General features: G+C 32.8%; 1 protein-coding gene across 3 annotated transcripts; it reads right to left on the reverse strand.

Moving 5' to 3' along the window:
* Positions 1–88: 88 nt before the first annotated feature.
* Positions 89–16,308, reverse strand: LOC106623146 (lipopolysaccharide-induced tumor necrosis factor-alpha factor homolog). Of its 3 annotated transcripts, none has more exons than XM_070108165.1 (4): positions 16,199–16,282; positions 9,192–9,670; positions 1,428–1,592; positions 89–713 (listed from the first exon to the last, which is right to left on the reverse strand). In XM_070108165.1, exons 3-4 carry the CDS (start codon positions 1,556–1,558, stop codon positions 611–613), a joined length of 234 nt encoding a protein of 77 aa, XP_069964266.1. In that variant the 5' UTR covers positions 1,559–1,592; positions 9,192–9,670; positions 16,199–16,282; the 3' UTR covers positions 89–610. The 3 variants fall into 3 exon arrangements, 2 of the variants coding, with proteins under 2 accessions (XP_069964266.1, XP_069964265.1); XR_011395962.1 differs by lacking the exons at positions 89–713; positions 1,428–1,592 and adding an exon at positions 10,406–10,548 and having other exon boundaries at positions 9,273–9,451; positions 9,514–9,670; positions 16,199–16,287; XM_070108164.1 differs by lacking the exons at positions 89–713; positions 1,428–1,592 and adding an exon at positions 10,406–10,548 and having other exon boundaries at positions 9,273–9,670; positions 16,199–16,308.
* Between the last annotated feature and the right edge of the window lie 548 nt (positions 16,309–16,856).

The following is a 16,856-nucleotide window of genomic DNA, read 5'->3' on the forward strand; positions in this document are numbered from 1 at the left end:
AACTTACCGTAGGCACCATATAACTATTATAAGAATTTTCGTATGTAATGTGCAAATAATATTTCATAATTTTTATTTAATATTACAGAATAACTTGACTACATTCACATCAATATAATTTTTACTCCTAAATAAATAAAGTCATGCCATTTTTAAGATTTAGCTCTAAATTTGTCAGTGTTTCATGCCTAATTTTTAAATTTCTTTAAAAATGTGCATGCTTTTGTAGTAAAATATAGAAGTGTAATGAAAAACTCATAACCAAAAGTAACAAAGTTATATAAGACCACAAATATTTTCGGCATTTCGTAATGACTAAACTTTTTTTTTATCGACTTTCAAGTTCAAGTCAAAGAAAAACCTTATAGTCTAAATGCGAAGGATAGGCACTATAATTAATTCAATTAAAGATATTCTTATATATTTCTTTAATATATAAGCAATAAATAATATTTCTGTAAAATCATTTTTTTTGAAATTTATTATAATTTCAATAAGTTTCGAAAATCGTATTTTTGATTTTTTTTATATTGAAATTTTTTGGTTCAAATTTCCAATTTCGCTTACTATCCTTAGTTAAAATTTACCTAAGCAATTTATCAAATTGAACTCAACGATCGTATACACCCAAAAATGCATTACAAGATGGACAGTAGTGCTCAACATTTCGTGCGCAATCCGTGCAGTACACAGCGCAGGCGCAAGGTAGGCAGCTAGAAGTAAAGAAAAAAAGCGACAGCCTTTAGAAACTCATGCTTATATATACCATACATATAGCTATAAGGGTGGGTCAAAAAAGTTCTTTTTTTTTCTTTAAGAAAGTCTTTCCAAGTATGAGCTCTTAATTGTAACGGTAAGGTTTTCCGCCTTACAGTTTTCTAGTTTTGTGTGTCTTTGAATTTCGTTTGGTCGAGAAAAAGAATTGATGTAATTATGAGTCGTTAAGGCATTCGACAATATTTTTTCACACGAAAGCGATTTTTTGGATCCCTTCAGTACTACAATCTGATTGAGATCTATTTATTTATGTTGAGATATCTCAGGAGAAATATGACTAATTTTAATTCCGAAAGTACAGCTTTACATGCTACTCGGTAAGGTACGAACTGGATTGAAATGCTGTTTTAAGTATTCGAGGTTATATTATGGCTATCCCAATAGCTAATTATTAGCCCAGGCAAAACGATTGTCTAAAGTTATATTATTTTTTTAAATTTACCGGACTCAGTAGGATAGATCTTTCAATATTGGCACTATCCGATAAGAAATAGCTCACAAGTTTGTGTTAAAACTGAGTAAATAACGATTAAAATCTCCGACAAAAAAGTTATTGTTTTTTAGTTGAATACCAATAAATATTTATTCATTAAAAGTATTGTATTTTCTGACCACCCTAATGTTCCAATATGCCAGTTATAAATACTTACAGCATACCAGCGAGTAGTAAAGCAATAATATGGGACTTTGTTGATGCTCTGTATTCCATACGGGATGTCACCTGTTTCGAGCAATTCGGACAGCTCAAATTACACGGTATTGGTCCAAGTGGTGGTGACATTACTCAAAGTGATTCGGCGAAACAACAAATGGAGCTGTGGGTTAGTAATGAAAAATGAAATGTTTAAAAAGCTATGGAAGTGAAAAATTCATGGCTTCTACTTAAGAATGTTGTTGAGCCTAATTTAGCTACATTACAAGTACAATTGTTTTCAAATATAATTTATCTGAGTTTTTGAAAAAATCGGTGCATTTCACTATGGCAAAAATAGTATTGCATGCAGTTTAATTAATTTCAATTTTTTGTTGTCGCTGCCGTCTATTGCACGACCCTAGAATATGACAAGGAAATGCGCTTAGCAAATTTAAATTTGATTTTTTCATATTTACATTCAAATAGCTTGATTTTATTGCTGATTACAGTCGCGCTAAAAAGTAATTAGGCAAACTGGTTTCATATGCTTATTGTTAGTAATGACTAGTAATTAGATTATTAATGTTATTTCTTTTTGTTTTGCAACATTTATTAGAGATTTCCAATTACTAATTATGATGTAAAGTTAAGTGCAGTAATGCGATTTAAGTGCTAATTTTTTAATTTGAAGTTTCAATAATTGCTAATTTTTTTTCGTTTTGCTGATAGCAAAATATTCAGTTCGCAAGACTTCTCATGTAAAATGTGAGACCAAATATATTACTTTTAACACTATATTTAGCACCATCTAACGATATTTTATCTCTTTAACTTAAGTGTAAACAAATATTAGTTTTTGTTTCGAAGTTGGTTGTTGTTTATTTAATTTATATTTTAATGATCATCTTTCGTTAGCTCTGATTATTAACAAAATAAATATTTTTCTAACATTTAAGTTTTAAAATAGTTATTTATGTTGTGAAATTATGTGAACTTTGCGTTCATAGCAGTAAGTGATAAGAGCAATACTAGTATCAGTTGACTCAAAGTTTGACGAAATACAGATGTTTGTTTGTATACTTTTCAGAGAAAAACGCCACGTTGCAATATTCAAGACTTTACTGTTCTCCACAAATCTTATCATCTTTCTGTATACTGTGTCCATTAATCACACATTGCTGATTAGAAATTATAATTAGTATACTTATACATATTGCACAGGGTATAATCGTTGTGTTCACCTAATCGTTATTTGTTACAACTGAAATCAATCGAGATATATTTAGAATTATATAACATATATCAAAATGACCACGATAACAAAGATAATACCTGGTAACAGTAGTTTTGAAGTTTCTTACCCGATTTTGTATGATTTTGCTTACGCTGATTCCAAATCGAGTAGTCAGTTTTTCTCTATCAGCTCTAGTTTTAAAATTTTAAACATATTACATTTTTACCCAAAAATACTAAAATTATAGAATTAAAAAATATATTACTCTTACTGATCATGAAAAAATAACTTTCTTTTATGTGCTTTTTTTCCATAAGTAGTCTTCTAGTTCAGTCTTGTTTTGACTGCTCCAGCAGTATTTGGCTTCCAAATTCGGAAATATTTTACTAATAAATTTAAAACATTCCCCGTCCTTGTTTAAAGCTTTTATAAACTGTTTTATCAGACCTAACTTTATATGAAGAGGGAGGAAATATAATGCGGCTCTGGCTACTAGAGGGACATTCACTACATTTATACTACTCGGTACCACATTCATTCTTATAGGCCACTCTTTTTATACTCTCGCAACCTGTTGCTACAGAGTATAATAGTTTTGTTTACCTAACGGTTGTTTGTATCACCTAAAACTAATCGAGTTAGATATAGGGTTATGTATATATAAATGATCAGGATGAAGAGACGAGTTGAAATCCGGGTGACTGTCTGTCCGTCCGTCCGTCCGTCCGTCCGTCTGTCCGTCCGTGCAAGCTCTAACTTGAGTAAAAATTGAGATATCTTTATGAAACTTGGTAGACATGTTTCTTGGTACCGTGAGACGGTTGGTATTGCAGATGGGCGTATTCGGACCACTGCCACGCCCACAAAACGCTATTAATCAAAAACAAATAACTTGCCATAACTAAGCTCCGCAATAAGATACAAGACTGTTATTTGGTACACAGGATCACATTAGGGAGGGGCATCTGCAGTTAAAACTTTTTTTTAAAAAGTGGGCGTGGTCCCGCCTCTAATAGGTTTAATGTGCATATCTCCTAAACCGCTAATGCTATAATAACAAAATTCACTAGAAGCAAATGTTTTTAGCACTTCTATTGACGGTGTGAAAATAGTTGAAATCGGGTGGCAACTCCGCCCACTCCCCATATAACGGTACTGTTAAAAACTACTAAAAGCGCGATAAATCAAGCACTAAACACGCCAGAGACATTAAATTTTATCTCTGAGATGGTATAAATTGGCTTTATAGGAACCGCGTTGAAAATTAGGCAGTAGGCGTGGCACCGCCCACTTTTAGGTGAAAACCCATATCTTGAGATCTGCTTAACCGATTTCAACCAAATTCGGTGCATAACGTTCTTTTAATGTTTCTATGTCATAGTGCGAAAATGGGCGAAATCGGACTACAACCACGCTTACTTCCCATGTAACACCATTTTCAATTCCATCTGATTCTTTCACTTTCCACTATGCAAATCAGGTAACAATGATTATATCAAGGTAAAACTTTGCGTGAATAATGCAATTAAAGTATGCCACCTTGCGGCCAAAAATTGTCTAAATCGAACCAAAACTGTTCAAACCCCTAAGTACTAAATATGTGGACCCCAGTGCCTATAGTTGACCTTCTACCGAAAATATCAGTCAATCCACAAAGAAATCTCAAACGAGTATACCATTTGACTTTGCGAGAGTATAAAATGTTCGGTTACATCCGAACTTAGCCCTTCCTTACTTGTTAGTCTAGTATTCTGTCCTAGATGGGCTATCCTATAAACACATGAAACAGGGGTGTTTGGTATATCCCCCTTGTTGACCCGAAACAAATTCTACGATTTAAAGATCGACGCATATTAACCAGTTATGTTCTATGTATTTATTTTCCCAAAGTAGTCCTTATAGTCACCACAAACAGCACCAAAACTATTCAGATCATTTAAACAAGTTCTTTTTAATGTAGAAATAGCGGTTTATTTATGAAATTTAGTACTTTTTTTGGCCTAAAAGTTAATTCAAGTAAGCCGAGCAACGATATTTTAAGAAGTACCTGTATCACTTAAACTAGAGCTGCTAAAGAGAAACTGAGGGTAAATTTGAAATCAGCGAGATAAGAGACAGTTTATAAACTTCATAAAAGTAAAAAAAAGTTTAATTTTGTTTACCAGTGTAATTGATTAATGGGTGTCTGTCTATTACACCATGGGTTAAAATGCATGGTTTTGATAAATTGCTTGAGAAATTCCAGCAAATTTCGAAAAAATACATTGAATTTCATCGTCTGATGATAAGATTTGAAAATTCACGTAAGTATTATGTATAACGGTACTGTTCAAAGTTTTTAATAGTCCAATCTAACTAATGCTCTATTGTAAGGGTGCCTTTTTGTAGACATGTGGTTTAAAATGAAACAATACCTTTTCGCAGTCAGTTATTTTGACAGCTGTTACTTGCGAAATAAATGAAAAGAGAATCGCGTGAAAGAATTAAAGTGAAGAATGGAAGAATGGGGCCACCGATCCCATTTTTCACAAGAATATTTTGTTCAGCGATGAAGCTTACGATTGGTTGAATGAGAAGGTTATTAAACAAATTTGTCGCATTTGGAGTGATGATAATCCACAAAAAAAAATATATTTATACTTCTGATGATAATAATCCTGATATCTTTAAGAAATTAGGTAAGCATGTTACTGTACACATATAGTAAGTTTGGTGTCCAAAATAACTATAACGGATCGACAACTTCACTAATAACTATTACTAATTACCGGCCTTGTACTGTTCGGTTTGGCTCAAACCTAGTTCTTCGTTAATTGTTATTATTTATTCGTGTTTTAGTCGCAGTGTTTGTCGACCTTGATCTATATTAAAACAACACCTTAATGGGGGGTTATCAACTACAGTCTCCATAATCTACTTGAACTTGCAATGTAGATTATTCCCCATTTGTCTTAATTGATTTACTTTTTCACTAAGAGGTGAGAATATTACTAATTTAATGTGTCTTTTTGAGGCATGTATATTAATGTGTGGTTACAAAACTTTTTTCTGAGCTTTGGTTATTTGGTCGACGTGTATAATCTTAAATTATTTAGTTAAGGCTAGACAATTATTCTAATCTATTTTAACTTCGTGTAATGTTCACACTGAAAGATTCCCCTTACCAAACATTTTTTTCTTTGCTATCTACAAGTATAATAACACTACAAGTTCATACTACAAGTAGATAATTCCAACCAAAATTCTGCACGCTTCATTCCATTGTTCACGGTCAAAGCACACCCCAACAAAACTCTTCTAACTCCTTCCTCCTTCAAATACATTATGTCACTCTAGCCATTTGCATTGTTGTAAAGCACAATAAATAACTAAAGGACCTTTGTGGATAAACAAATCAAGTGAACACATACCACATACCTAAGTATGTCCTTATGCTTATAAAAATTAACTGAGTTTCACGCCTTGTTTTCGACCACACCTTGCAAGAAGTGTAGATATGTTACTACATATCGGTACGTATTTCGGAGCACAATATGCGTAATTGTGCCTCTCTTTTCAACCAATCAACCAAGGGTATATATAAAAAATGTTTCTACGTTTGACAGACTGTCCCAAATACTTGCATGATTATGTAAAATTTACTTTTAGTCAAAAATATTTTCACTGTCGGTTACTGTCTGTCTCATTCATTAACGTGCCTTACAAAAAGATAATTTTATTTAATATATTTGATTATCCGATATTTTTAAGTGCGTAATAAAATATTCGTTAAATAATAGCAAAAGAAAATTGTAGAACAGTCATAAAAGTAGCAATTTCAGCTATTCATTTTTTAATTATCAAATGGCTTTAAAAATGGAAATGTGGATAAAAATTATGCATGACGAGAATCTGCTCTTTTTTGGTTTTAAGTATTAGTTGAATATTTAATAACTCTAAAATTGGGTATGCGTCTTCGATAGAATCCCCGAAAATGGCAAGCGGCGAATAGTAGGCAAGCCTACATATAAATATTTTTTGTTTTAGTAAACTTAAAATAGCAATACTTCTTCAAAGTTTACTAAGGTTCTAAGTTTAACACATTCGCTGCCAAGCCTAAATTATATGAAGTCATTCCCATTGCCATTGATTGAATGTGTTGTATGATTCGGATGAATCAGAAAGTCTAGATGAAGTTCCTAGTACTTTTATCAATGCCCCATTTATAAATGAAGATACCGGACATGGCAATATGTGGACAGAAGTGGAAAGAGATCCTCCAGTTTTTGAATTTCGAGGAAAGTCTTTTGAAATTCGAGGAAAGTACTATAGTATTAGGTATAGTAAATAAGATTTTGTAATAAATACACGATGAAGTTGATTTTTGTAATAAATGATTTTTTAATAAATACACGATGAAGTTGCTTTTTGCGTGAAAGATCTTTCTCTATAAGAAATAATGTATTATTTTTTTAAAAAAATGTTGTTGTATTTTTCAAGTTTTTTACATATTTATATTATGTTTGTGGCAAAAAAAATATTTGCTAATTCAAAATTTATTTGTTGAAACCGCCGATATCGGATTACTATAGCATATAGCTGAATTACGAACTGGACGATCAAAATCATGTTATGTATGGAAATTTTTTTTATTTGTGAATGGTATTTTAGCTTCAATGCAAACGAATTAAATGTCTTTCTTCTTTTTGCAGTCCGTTGGAAAGCTCACAGAAAATATATTGTTAATCCAAAAATTTTTCAAATCTGATTGAAAATGTTTCCAATATTCCAAACTTTTTATTTTTTATTTACACGATTAGGTTAAGTTTTCTTTATAAAAAATCGAATAAAGTTGTTAAACTTAAAGGTAAAAGAAATTAAGGTACAATTAAATTTTTCTTGCTCCAAATATTTTTTTGTATATTTTTACTTTAGAATTTGCTCTAATTATTACCGTTATAAACACGTCGTCCACAAAGGACGTTTCAAAACTATTCAATTGGTGACATTGCATTCGTTGCGCCATTTATGATTATCTACTTTCTAATGGGTATTAACATATGTTTATACTGATCATATTATATATGTATATATGCACTTAAATTGTGCCCACTTATATATATACAAAAATAAATAAAACTGTATAAAACTGCATGCAATGTCTCTCGTGTGCAATTATAATTTTGTAATTTATCCTTTTATCTTTCAAAGTTATCTTAGAAAATATTTCAAAAGCTCAGCAAAAAATTTAAATCAATAAAATGGTGGGAAATAACAGTTTTAGTGTTTACCTTGAATTTCATTGATTTGTAGAGAAAGTATAATCGAGGGCATATAATATGATATTTGAACAGAAGCAAGAAGTGGAGGCACATGGCTAATGGGATCATAATCTGAGATCTAATACAATGAAAAAATAAAGTTTGTGCCTTAAACAGGACATTATTTAACTGTTTCTCATATATTCTAAGAATTGTATCTCTCTTTCTCTCTCTCTTTCTGAATGATGTTTAATCTAATAGCGTTTTCTTTTCTCACAAAAATGTAGCATTCATTCTGCGCTATTCTCGGGCTATCAAATTTGTTTGTTATTTTCTCAAATTTGTTTAGCTTCGTTTGCTCTTTTCTCAGACTGTTGCCTTCTCCCCCGAAAAAAGTGCAACATTTTATGCTCTTCTCTAAACGTAAGAGTGAGAGTTACCCAGCGAATGATTTTTTATTGGTTTTTACCAGCGAATATTTTTTAATCAAGTATTTCTACTGCTTGATATGAATCGGTTAATTTTGTTAAGCTCAACAACAGAAATAGCGAATGAATTTGTTGGCGCTTTTTTTTTGTTAATAATAACAAAAGCTACACACTATTTTTCTTCTCTTGGAATTCCTGGCACAAGTTCTAGAACACTGAAAACGCAATTGTCAGAGTCAGTGAGGTTAATTTTCCGGAACGGCTGGACCCATAAGCTGGAAATTTTCTTACATAGTTCCCAGATATAATTGTTAGGTAATGATCGAAAAAATTAGATTAAGATAATAGTTCCGATTTTTTAAGCCGCTAACAAAAAATGATTTTGTTTGTGGGAAGTCGAAAAAAAAATTTGACTTGAATGTCCTTCCATCATTACCTGTATGCATCTATAGTAATACAATTTGCTTTTGATTTTTGGATTTGAGATAATTCTAAGGTAAAAAATCTTCCTCATCGCCAGAAGGTTTTTTTCGGAGGTCTCCCTGGAGATCGGGCATCTCCTATCAAGGCAATACAAAATTTTCCATAATGGATCGCCGACTATTAATAAACATTAAACTCTGTAAATGTATATTTATTATATGAAATGCTTCTTCAAAAATCAAAAAAAAATATTTTCAAATAGCGTTTGGTTTTACTTGCAAGTGAATATAGCCCCTTAATGAGTTATTAGTCCGCTAATGTTCGCTATGTCTGAGACTAATTTGAAGCAAAAACAAAGTTATCTAGTTGAATTAGTTACCTCCTTAGTTCCTAAAACCTAGTCTGTCTGAGCAAGAGCTTACTTATCATTTTTATTAGAAATCTTCGTTACTTACCTTGCTTTAAACCTTCCCATACTTAGATATCTTTGCCAGAAAAACTCATTGAATACCATATACTAGAAGAAGGGGATACGGTTTTTGTTTAATAAAATATAATATTTATTATAAAAATATAGAAGTTATAACTTTGTAAACAATATTACGGATTCAAAAAAACGGAAAGGTTTATATCGTTTAAAAAGAGCATTATCTCCCCATATTGCATTCGAGTTATTATGTATATTTCATATTTCATATAAGGAATCTCAATTTTTCTGAAAGATTATTATAAAAAGGTTAAATATATACCTACATATACATATATACGCTTATATACACAGTATAGTAGATGTCGTTGAAAATAACTGTTAGTAATCCTTAATAAGCCACTTCAACGTTCGTAAACTCCAACGAAAGAGTTGCACGAAGGGCAACGATGTTCGACATTACGAGCACATTTGGTGCAGTAAAGGCAGCAAGCGCACGGCCAAAAGCTGGAATCACAAAAAATATGTTAAAATTATATTTTAGACGGGGTAGATTTATATGTTCTTTAAGGTTTTCTGTATGGTTGGCAAACAAATTCTCCAGATCGTGCGAATACATTATCGATTATCGATCAGGTTTGGTGAACTTCAATTTAAATTCAGAGCTAATTTTATATTAATCAAAATGATTGGTCTCTGAGAGCTAATATTTGGCCGAAAGATATGTTTAGCGAGTACGCACAAATGAGACGATTTTGATCGCAAACTAATACTTAAAAATTTCTGTACGATTTTTAAACAGCTCCTTTACATTTTAACTTTTACAAAACTTTTAAGATCAGAGTAGCTGAGCATAAAACAAAGATACGAATGAACATCTTTAACACTATCGAGGAACAAATATAGTTGATACACCTTATAGTTTTGGAAAATTCAAGAAAACTAACTAGAAAACATTTGTATGTGAACTGAACAACTGGTCTTGAAAATGCGTGAAAGAATTTTGACTCAGGCCAGTGCGATAAACTCTTTTATATTTCCAATTTCCGAGGCTTAATCTATTCGAAACTATAATATCTACAATATCTACTCTTAAATAAATTGCCACTTGGCGTAACGTCTAATTTAGTCGAAATCTCCCTAGACTTTTTTTACTGCCCACTATTTCTCGTTCTCTGTCTTCACTCTCTTTTTTTACATAAATATAATATAATAAAAGTGTCACCTAAAGGTAAGACCTACCCGATAACACATAAAAGCAAAGCGATCAAATGTGTTTTCGTGGATGATGCATAGTCCACGGTTGTGATTATTTGCTTATTACAAGTTGGGCAAATGATCGTGGATGGTTCCGGTCCGACCTGAGCTGACATATTGACTGAGATCTGCAAAAAAAAAGGATTATGATTCCTTAAATAATTAAAATTATTGATTTTCCATAGAAACGGTCTCATTTCATTTATATTACACTAGAAGGCTCCATCCACGTGTTGCTGTGGCTAAGGTATACATTACATTATATTATTATCAATTATTCAATACAATAAAACTCCTATGTTAGTGCGAAAATTCGCGAAATCTGACTACAACCACGCCTACTTCCCATATAACACAATTTTAAATTTCATCTGATTGTCTCACTTTCTGGTATGCAAATCAAGCACAAATGGATGTATCGGAATACAACTTTGTAGGAATACTGCCTTAAAAGTGTGCCACCTTATGACCAAAAATTGTCAAAATCGAACTAAAACTGTTCAGGCCCCTATGTACCAAATATGTGGACCCCAGTGCCTATAGTTGACTGTTTACCGAAAATATCGGTCAATGTGTGAGATATATAATTGAAATTCAGGTCGAATTCTTTCCTGATAATATTATGTCTGTATGTCTAAAATGGGTTGAATCGGGTATATACTTCCCTTAGCTCCCATATACTTAATATAAATATGTTTGAACTTCTGCGTGATTTTATACCGCACACGAGTATATCGGCCAATATGTAAGTTATCTCGATGAAAATTAGAGAGTGGTTTTTAACCATAACAGTGTATCTTTGTGATTAAAAGGGAGAAAATTGGGAGAAAACTTGACCTCATCCCCATAAAACTAATATCCGGATTTTCGAACATCCGGCTGACTTTACTCCATATGATTGGTGATGGTATGTGAGATACCTTAACGAGATTAGTCTGTGGTATGTTAATAGTATGTGGTATTGTCAAGAATTGATAAATTCGGGTCAATACATCCCAGAACAGTATACTACTTATAACGATTTTCGTTATTCTAACAAGGTTTATTTATATATACAATTGCTTCAAAATATGTTCTCGAGTATACCTGACCAATGACAAAATTAATAACCGTATAATAAATTTCTATCCTCTGTGTGACGCTTTCCACAACTAAATATACTCGCATATTAAATTTAGCATCTTCGGTCGAGTTAATATCACATACATACATACACTTATCTCATTTGAAGGTATTTTTAATATAACCTTAGCTGACCGGAACTAAAATATAGCAATAAAACTAAGTCTAATCTTATGGCTTTCAATATATGTAAGTCAAGAAGATACCAAATTTGATCGTAATATATTCACGATTTCATCGAATAATGCATAATTAAGTATTTTGTTAAGACCTGAAGGAGATTTTCGGGCTTTTATTAAGTAGCAAGATCATGAAATGTTCAGTTACACCCGAAACGTAGTCCTTCCTTACTTGTTTATGTTACATGCTGTTTTTGGTTTGTTATGAATGCATGTGCGTCATTCGCCGATCATCAAGTAAAGTAGCCGCAATGCCTGACGTTGCAACTGAGAATACGGGTTTCTTTTGTGATATTACAGGTTGGTAGAAAAGTTTCTGCGCTAGAAATGAAAAATACTGTTTTTGGTACGAAATATATTTTTTTATTCAATATAATCTCCCTAACTTCAATACACTTATTTCAATGATCATCCAATAATTTTATGCCATCCCTATAATGACTTTCTGCAAGTTCTGCAAAATATACGGCTGTAATATTAGGTTAAGTAAAAAGTTCGTTCGGTTTTTTATTGATTTTTCAAAAGATGATAACTTTGTGTACATTTGTCCGATTTAAGTCAAATATGCGCCGTTTTGTTTGTAAACTTGTTGCCAACCAGATGCCAACCTCATTATACCCCTCTCGTAGAAGGCTGCGTCCCTATTGGCAAAAAAACTCGGAGAGCTAATTTTCATAGGCCTCTCTTGAGGCCAACTTCTCACCATTAAGCGCGTTCGCCATGGACAGGAAAATATGGTAATCACTTGGTGCCATTCGAGCTCCCGGAGCTTCTGGTGCGTCACCAAAGACGTGTGTGGCCTGGCATTGTTCTGATGGAACACAATTCGGCCGCTGTTGATCATAGATGGCCTCTTCTGGATGAGTGCTGCCTTCAACCGGTCTAGTTGTTGGCAGTAGAGGGCTCAATTGAGCGTTTGGCCATAGGGGAGCAGCTCGTAGTAAATGATTTCTTGCGAATCCCACCAAACACGCAGCAAAACCTTCCTGGCCGTCAATCCGGTCTTGGCCACCGTCTGGGCCGCTTCCCTGAGCTTTGACCACGGCCGTTTGCGCTCGATATTGTCATAAGTGACACATTTTTCATGGCCAGTCACAATCCGCTTTAGAAACGGGTCGATTTTGTTGCGATTCTGCAGCGATTCCCAGATAGAAATTCGGTCCATCATGTTTTTTGCGTTAGTTCGTGTGACACCCAAACATCGAGCTTCTTTTTGAATCCAAGGTTATGCAAATGGTTCCAAAGGGTTTCTGGCTTATCTTTATTTCCTCAGCAATTTAATAAGTGCTCACGTGACGGTCTGTTTCCACTTTTTCCATGATTTTATCGCAATTTTCGACGACAAGCCTCCCGACGCGTGGTGCATCTTTGACATCGAAATTACCGGAACGGAACCTAGCAAACCACTTTTGTGCTACACGTTCGTTTACAGTATCAGGCCCATAAACTAAATTAATTTTTTCAGCCGCTTTGGCTGCTTTTTCGCCTTGATCGAAGAAAAATTGTAAAATATAGCGAATTTTCTCTTTGTGTGTCCACCTTTGACGAGCGCTCACAACGAACTGAGTAAATCAATCGAAAAACTGTCAAAGACAAACTTTTAGCGCAAATAAACACGTTTTCAGCGCCGTATAGTATGACATGATGTGACACGTAACACTAGTACTATGAACAATAACGCCATCTCTTAGATAAAAACCGAACGAACTTTTTACTTGACCTAATAATATAGCTCTTTCATTCAACCAAAAACGCTTTCCAAGAAGGAATTGTTTTAGGTTTCTGAAGAGACATTTGTCGCTGGAAGCCAAATCTGATGAATACGGTGGATGCTTAAGCAATTCGTACTTTAATTCGTTATATTTTGTGATTGCTGATGCCTTAATTTTCTTTGCTGATCGTTGTGACTAGATCCAAGTCTCATCCGTAGTTATAAAACGTCGCAAAAATCGGGTTTATTCTGCTTAATATGCTCCAAATTATGCTGAGAAATTTGTTTTCGATCCGGTTTTTGTGGTATTGTTAACTCGTGCGGCACTAACTTTCCAAACAGCTTTTTCATATGTAAGTCTCCACGTGAAATATGAAGTACTTGTTCGTCTGAGCTGCCCAGAGAATTAGCAATTTCACGCTTAGTTAAACTTGGATCTTCACTAACAATATTATACATTTGCTCAATGATTTCTGATGTGGTTGCGGTTCTTGGTCGTCCTTTGCGTGGATCGTCTTCAAGTCTAGTACGACCACATTTAAATTCACCAGCCCAAAATTCAACGGTGCGTTTTGAAGGTGAGGACTCCTTATACACTTCTAACCATTGTTCATAAATTTCTTTTTACTTTCTTTCAAACATTTCAAAACAAAGAATGTAATCACTGCGCGATATTAAATTTTTTCCATATTAAAAAAAATTCAAATGACTTGCAAACAAAAAATTAATTGACTGAATGACTTGTAGAGATGAACCAACTTGAAAAAAAATTGGAGCTAGTAGTGCTATTTCTTTGTGAAAATAGAAACTTTCAAACCAACCTGTATAAATGCCTTGTCGTTTCCACATGTTGTGTGCAAGAATAGAAACCGCTTTGTTCAGTTACAACAATTAGTAAAATCCATATACAACATACATATATATGTATACAAAAATTTCTGTGCTAGCTATAATAAAATACATTTGCAAATGATTCTTACATGAAATTTGAACACATGCTTTGATATATAATTGTTTTGACTTTTAACACAAAAAGATTAAAATTATCCTGTATCCGTCCCCTGGTTCTAAGCTACCTTCCCACAAGTTTTTAGCCAAATCGGCCGCTCTTGAGTAATAAATAGTGTAGTTAACTCGACTTTCTTTTATATAGGTATATACATAGATTATCTATATGTAATGCCATTTTCAGTTTATATAAAGAGAAATTAGGTTGCTAGTGGCCAGTGTCGTTTGCGAGTATCTTAACTAACATATTTAGCTCGCTTGTTCTCATTTTAGACTAAAGAATATATAATTCCTTTACTTAAAAAAATTCATTAAAACCTAGAAAGTGTCAAATCGAACAAACAATTGGTATACATTAAAAAAACAACCACTTTGTTGTTGCTTTTACATTTTAAATGTTTAACAAGAGAGCAGAGGTTAAACAAATTGATGACAGCTAATATTTTTTTTAATAAACACACAACATACGTTAAGTATTAATTTCTTCTAAATTTGAATTTTAATTATTTTTATATACGAGCAAGCTTAAGCATTAATTAAAAGCACATCTCGAGTCACTCGATCAATTAAACTGAAATTTATTTTTATACATATTGAATATGCAACCGTCCGTAAATATAAACTTATGTAGGTACATATGTATATATTATATTTAGTGTAAGAGGAATATGCTCCGTCTTCAGAGATGACGCCATAATGTCAACCCACAAAATTCACCTACTTATTGAATTTTCGGCGCCACGAAGTTTTTTGTACTTTCGTCGGTAAACATGCCCGCGACACGTTGGCGGTTAAAAATGTATGGATAATTGTCTGTCGTTAGAAGAGTCAGCCGAAATGAGAGAAGCACGAGATGCAAGTGTTCTTATTACTTGATTACTGTAATAATGCAATTTTGGCGCCGACTATTTTATATAATATATAGTATGTACATCTATACTTTCGCCAGTATATGATATATTGTGAATATGAAACCATCAATATGAGTTTTGGTAACTGTTAAACTATAATATATATAACCGGCACACTGGCAATATATATACTATTTATATTATATTATACTAATTTTTGAAAGCTAGTACATTTGTGCTTTTTCCAGATACTTCTGGCCTAGACTAGAACATAAAAGATCTACAAGTATTGTACTACTTGCGCTTATCAAAGTTCGTCTTGCCCCAATCCTAATAGTTCTTACTTGTACTACAGTGGGCCAACTATAAGCTGTTCAAGGGAGATTCCTGTTAGAATCGACCATTTAACCTTAGCTAACCTAACATTTGTGCTGAAAACTTTCTATTTCCGATAAAATTACTACTACGAAATCATTGAGAATACTGAAAAAGGAGTTCAGGAAAGTCGATTCTAGGGAGAGAAAACTGCTTTCAAGCAAGCTGTCGATTAACTTTTGTTCAATATGATAACTTTATCGAAAGAAAAATAGCAAAGGATCCTGGTGCGACCTATGTAAATATGTTTTCTCCTCCATTACAGTTTGCAAATTCAAGCACTTCGTACACTGAGCAACATGAATTTAGCTCATTCATCAACAAGACTCTTGTCTCCATATTCAAGTATTTACTTTTGACCTTGCCAAATCCAGATCAGAGTAAATCAATTATATTATTATATATGATTTTTTTCTCATTTCACTCTTGAAACTTATCAATGTTTAAAAATTATTTAACACTTTACAATATAAAAAAATATATCACATCTCGGAAGATGACGGCACCGCATCGAATCGAAATCTTCACTTACTTTCTTTTTGTATGTTTTACGCTCCGAATTTCTTGGCAATATTCCGACAACACGTCGTTGCTTGTTGGCGCTCCAAACTACATTGAGAATCTCCTGTTGTTTGAGGTATGTCAACACTGTTTCACTTGCCAATATAGCCACATACAATACATATGTTACATACATACATATATGAATAGTTCTAACACACTTACAGTTCTATAATAGTGCCTTTTTCAGTCTCCCAAAAATATTATAGCAATTTAATAAAGATTTATAGAGACGTACATATATAAATATATTTACATAAGCTGACACCAGTTACTAGAACGAGTATTAGAAGATGTATAATGTAAATAATAATTGTATAATTGATGTAAATAAAAAGCGGTTAAATTTTAGTTTTAAAAGTAAACTTTTAAATCCCCTATAAATCTAATTATTTAAAGTAAGTAACGGCTACATTCGGGTATAATCGATTAAACTATACTTTTGAAATTTTCAAGGATCAAAAGTCATACCATAGGTAATTTTTCATTATTACATTTTCCTTCATGCCCGAGGTATTTATACTACAAGTATAACTTTGTTAACACCAATATCTATACTCATCATATTACTAATGTGGGCTGAAATTCGATATATTGGGCTAACAGGCAAGGAAATGGGGTTACACCAA

This window comes from Bactrocera oleae, chromosome 4 (assembly GCF_042242935.1).
Source record: "Bactrocera oleae isolate idBacOlea1 chromosome 4, idBacOlea1, whole genome shotgun sequence".
Classification (NCBI taxonomy): domain Eukaryota; kingdom Metazoa; phylum Arthropoda; class Insecta; order Diptera; family Tephritidae; genus Bactrocera; species Bactrocera oleae.

Bases quoted from the DNA above. Each gene is read 5' to 3' on its own strand.
- LOC106623146 (XM_070108165.1), bottom strand. From the start codon at position 1,558: ATGTCACCACCACTTGGACCAATACCGTGTAATTTGAGCTGTCCGAAT. The intron at 714-1,427 runs GTAAGTATTTAT...CTTTACTTCTAG, and splicing joins TTACTACTCGCTGGTATGCT to CTGCCTACCTTGCGCCTGCG.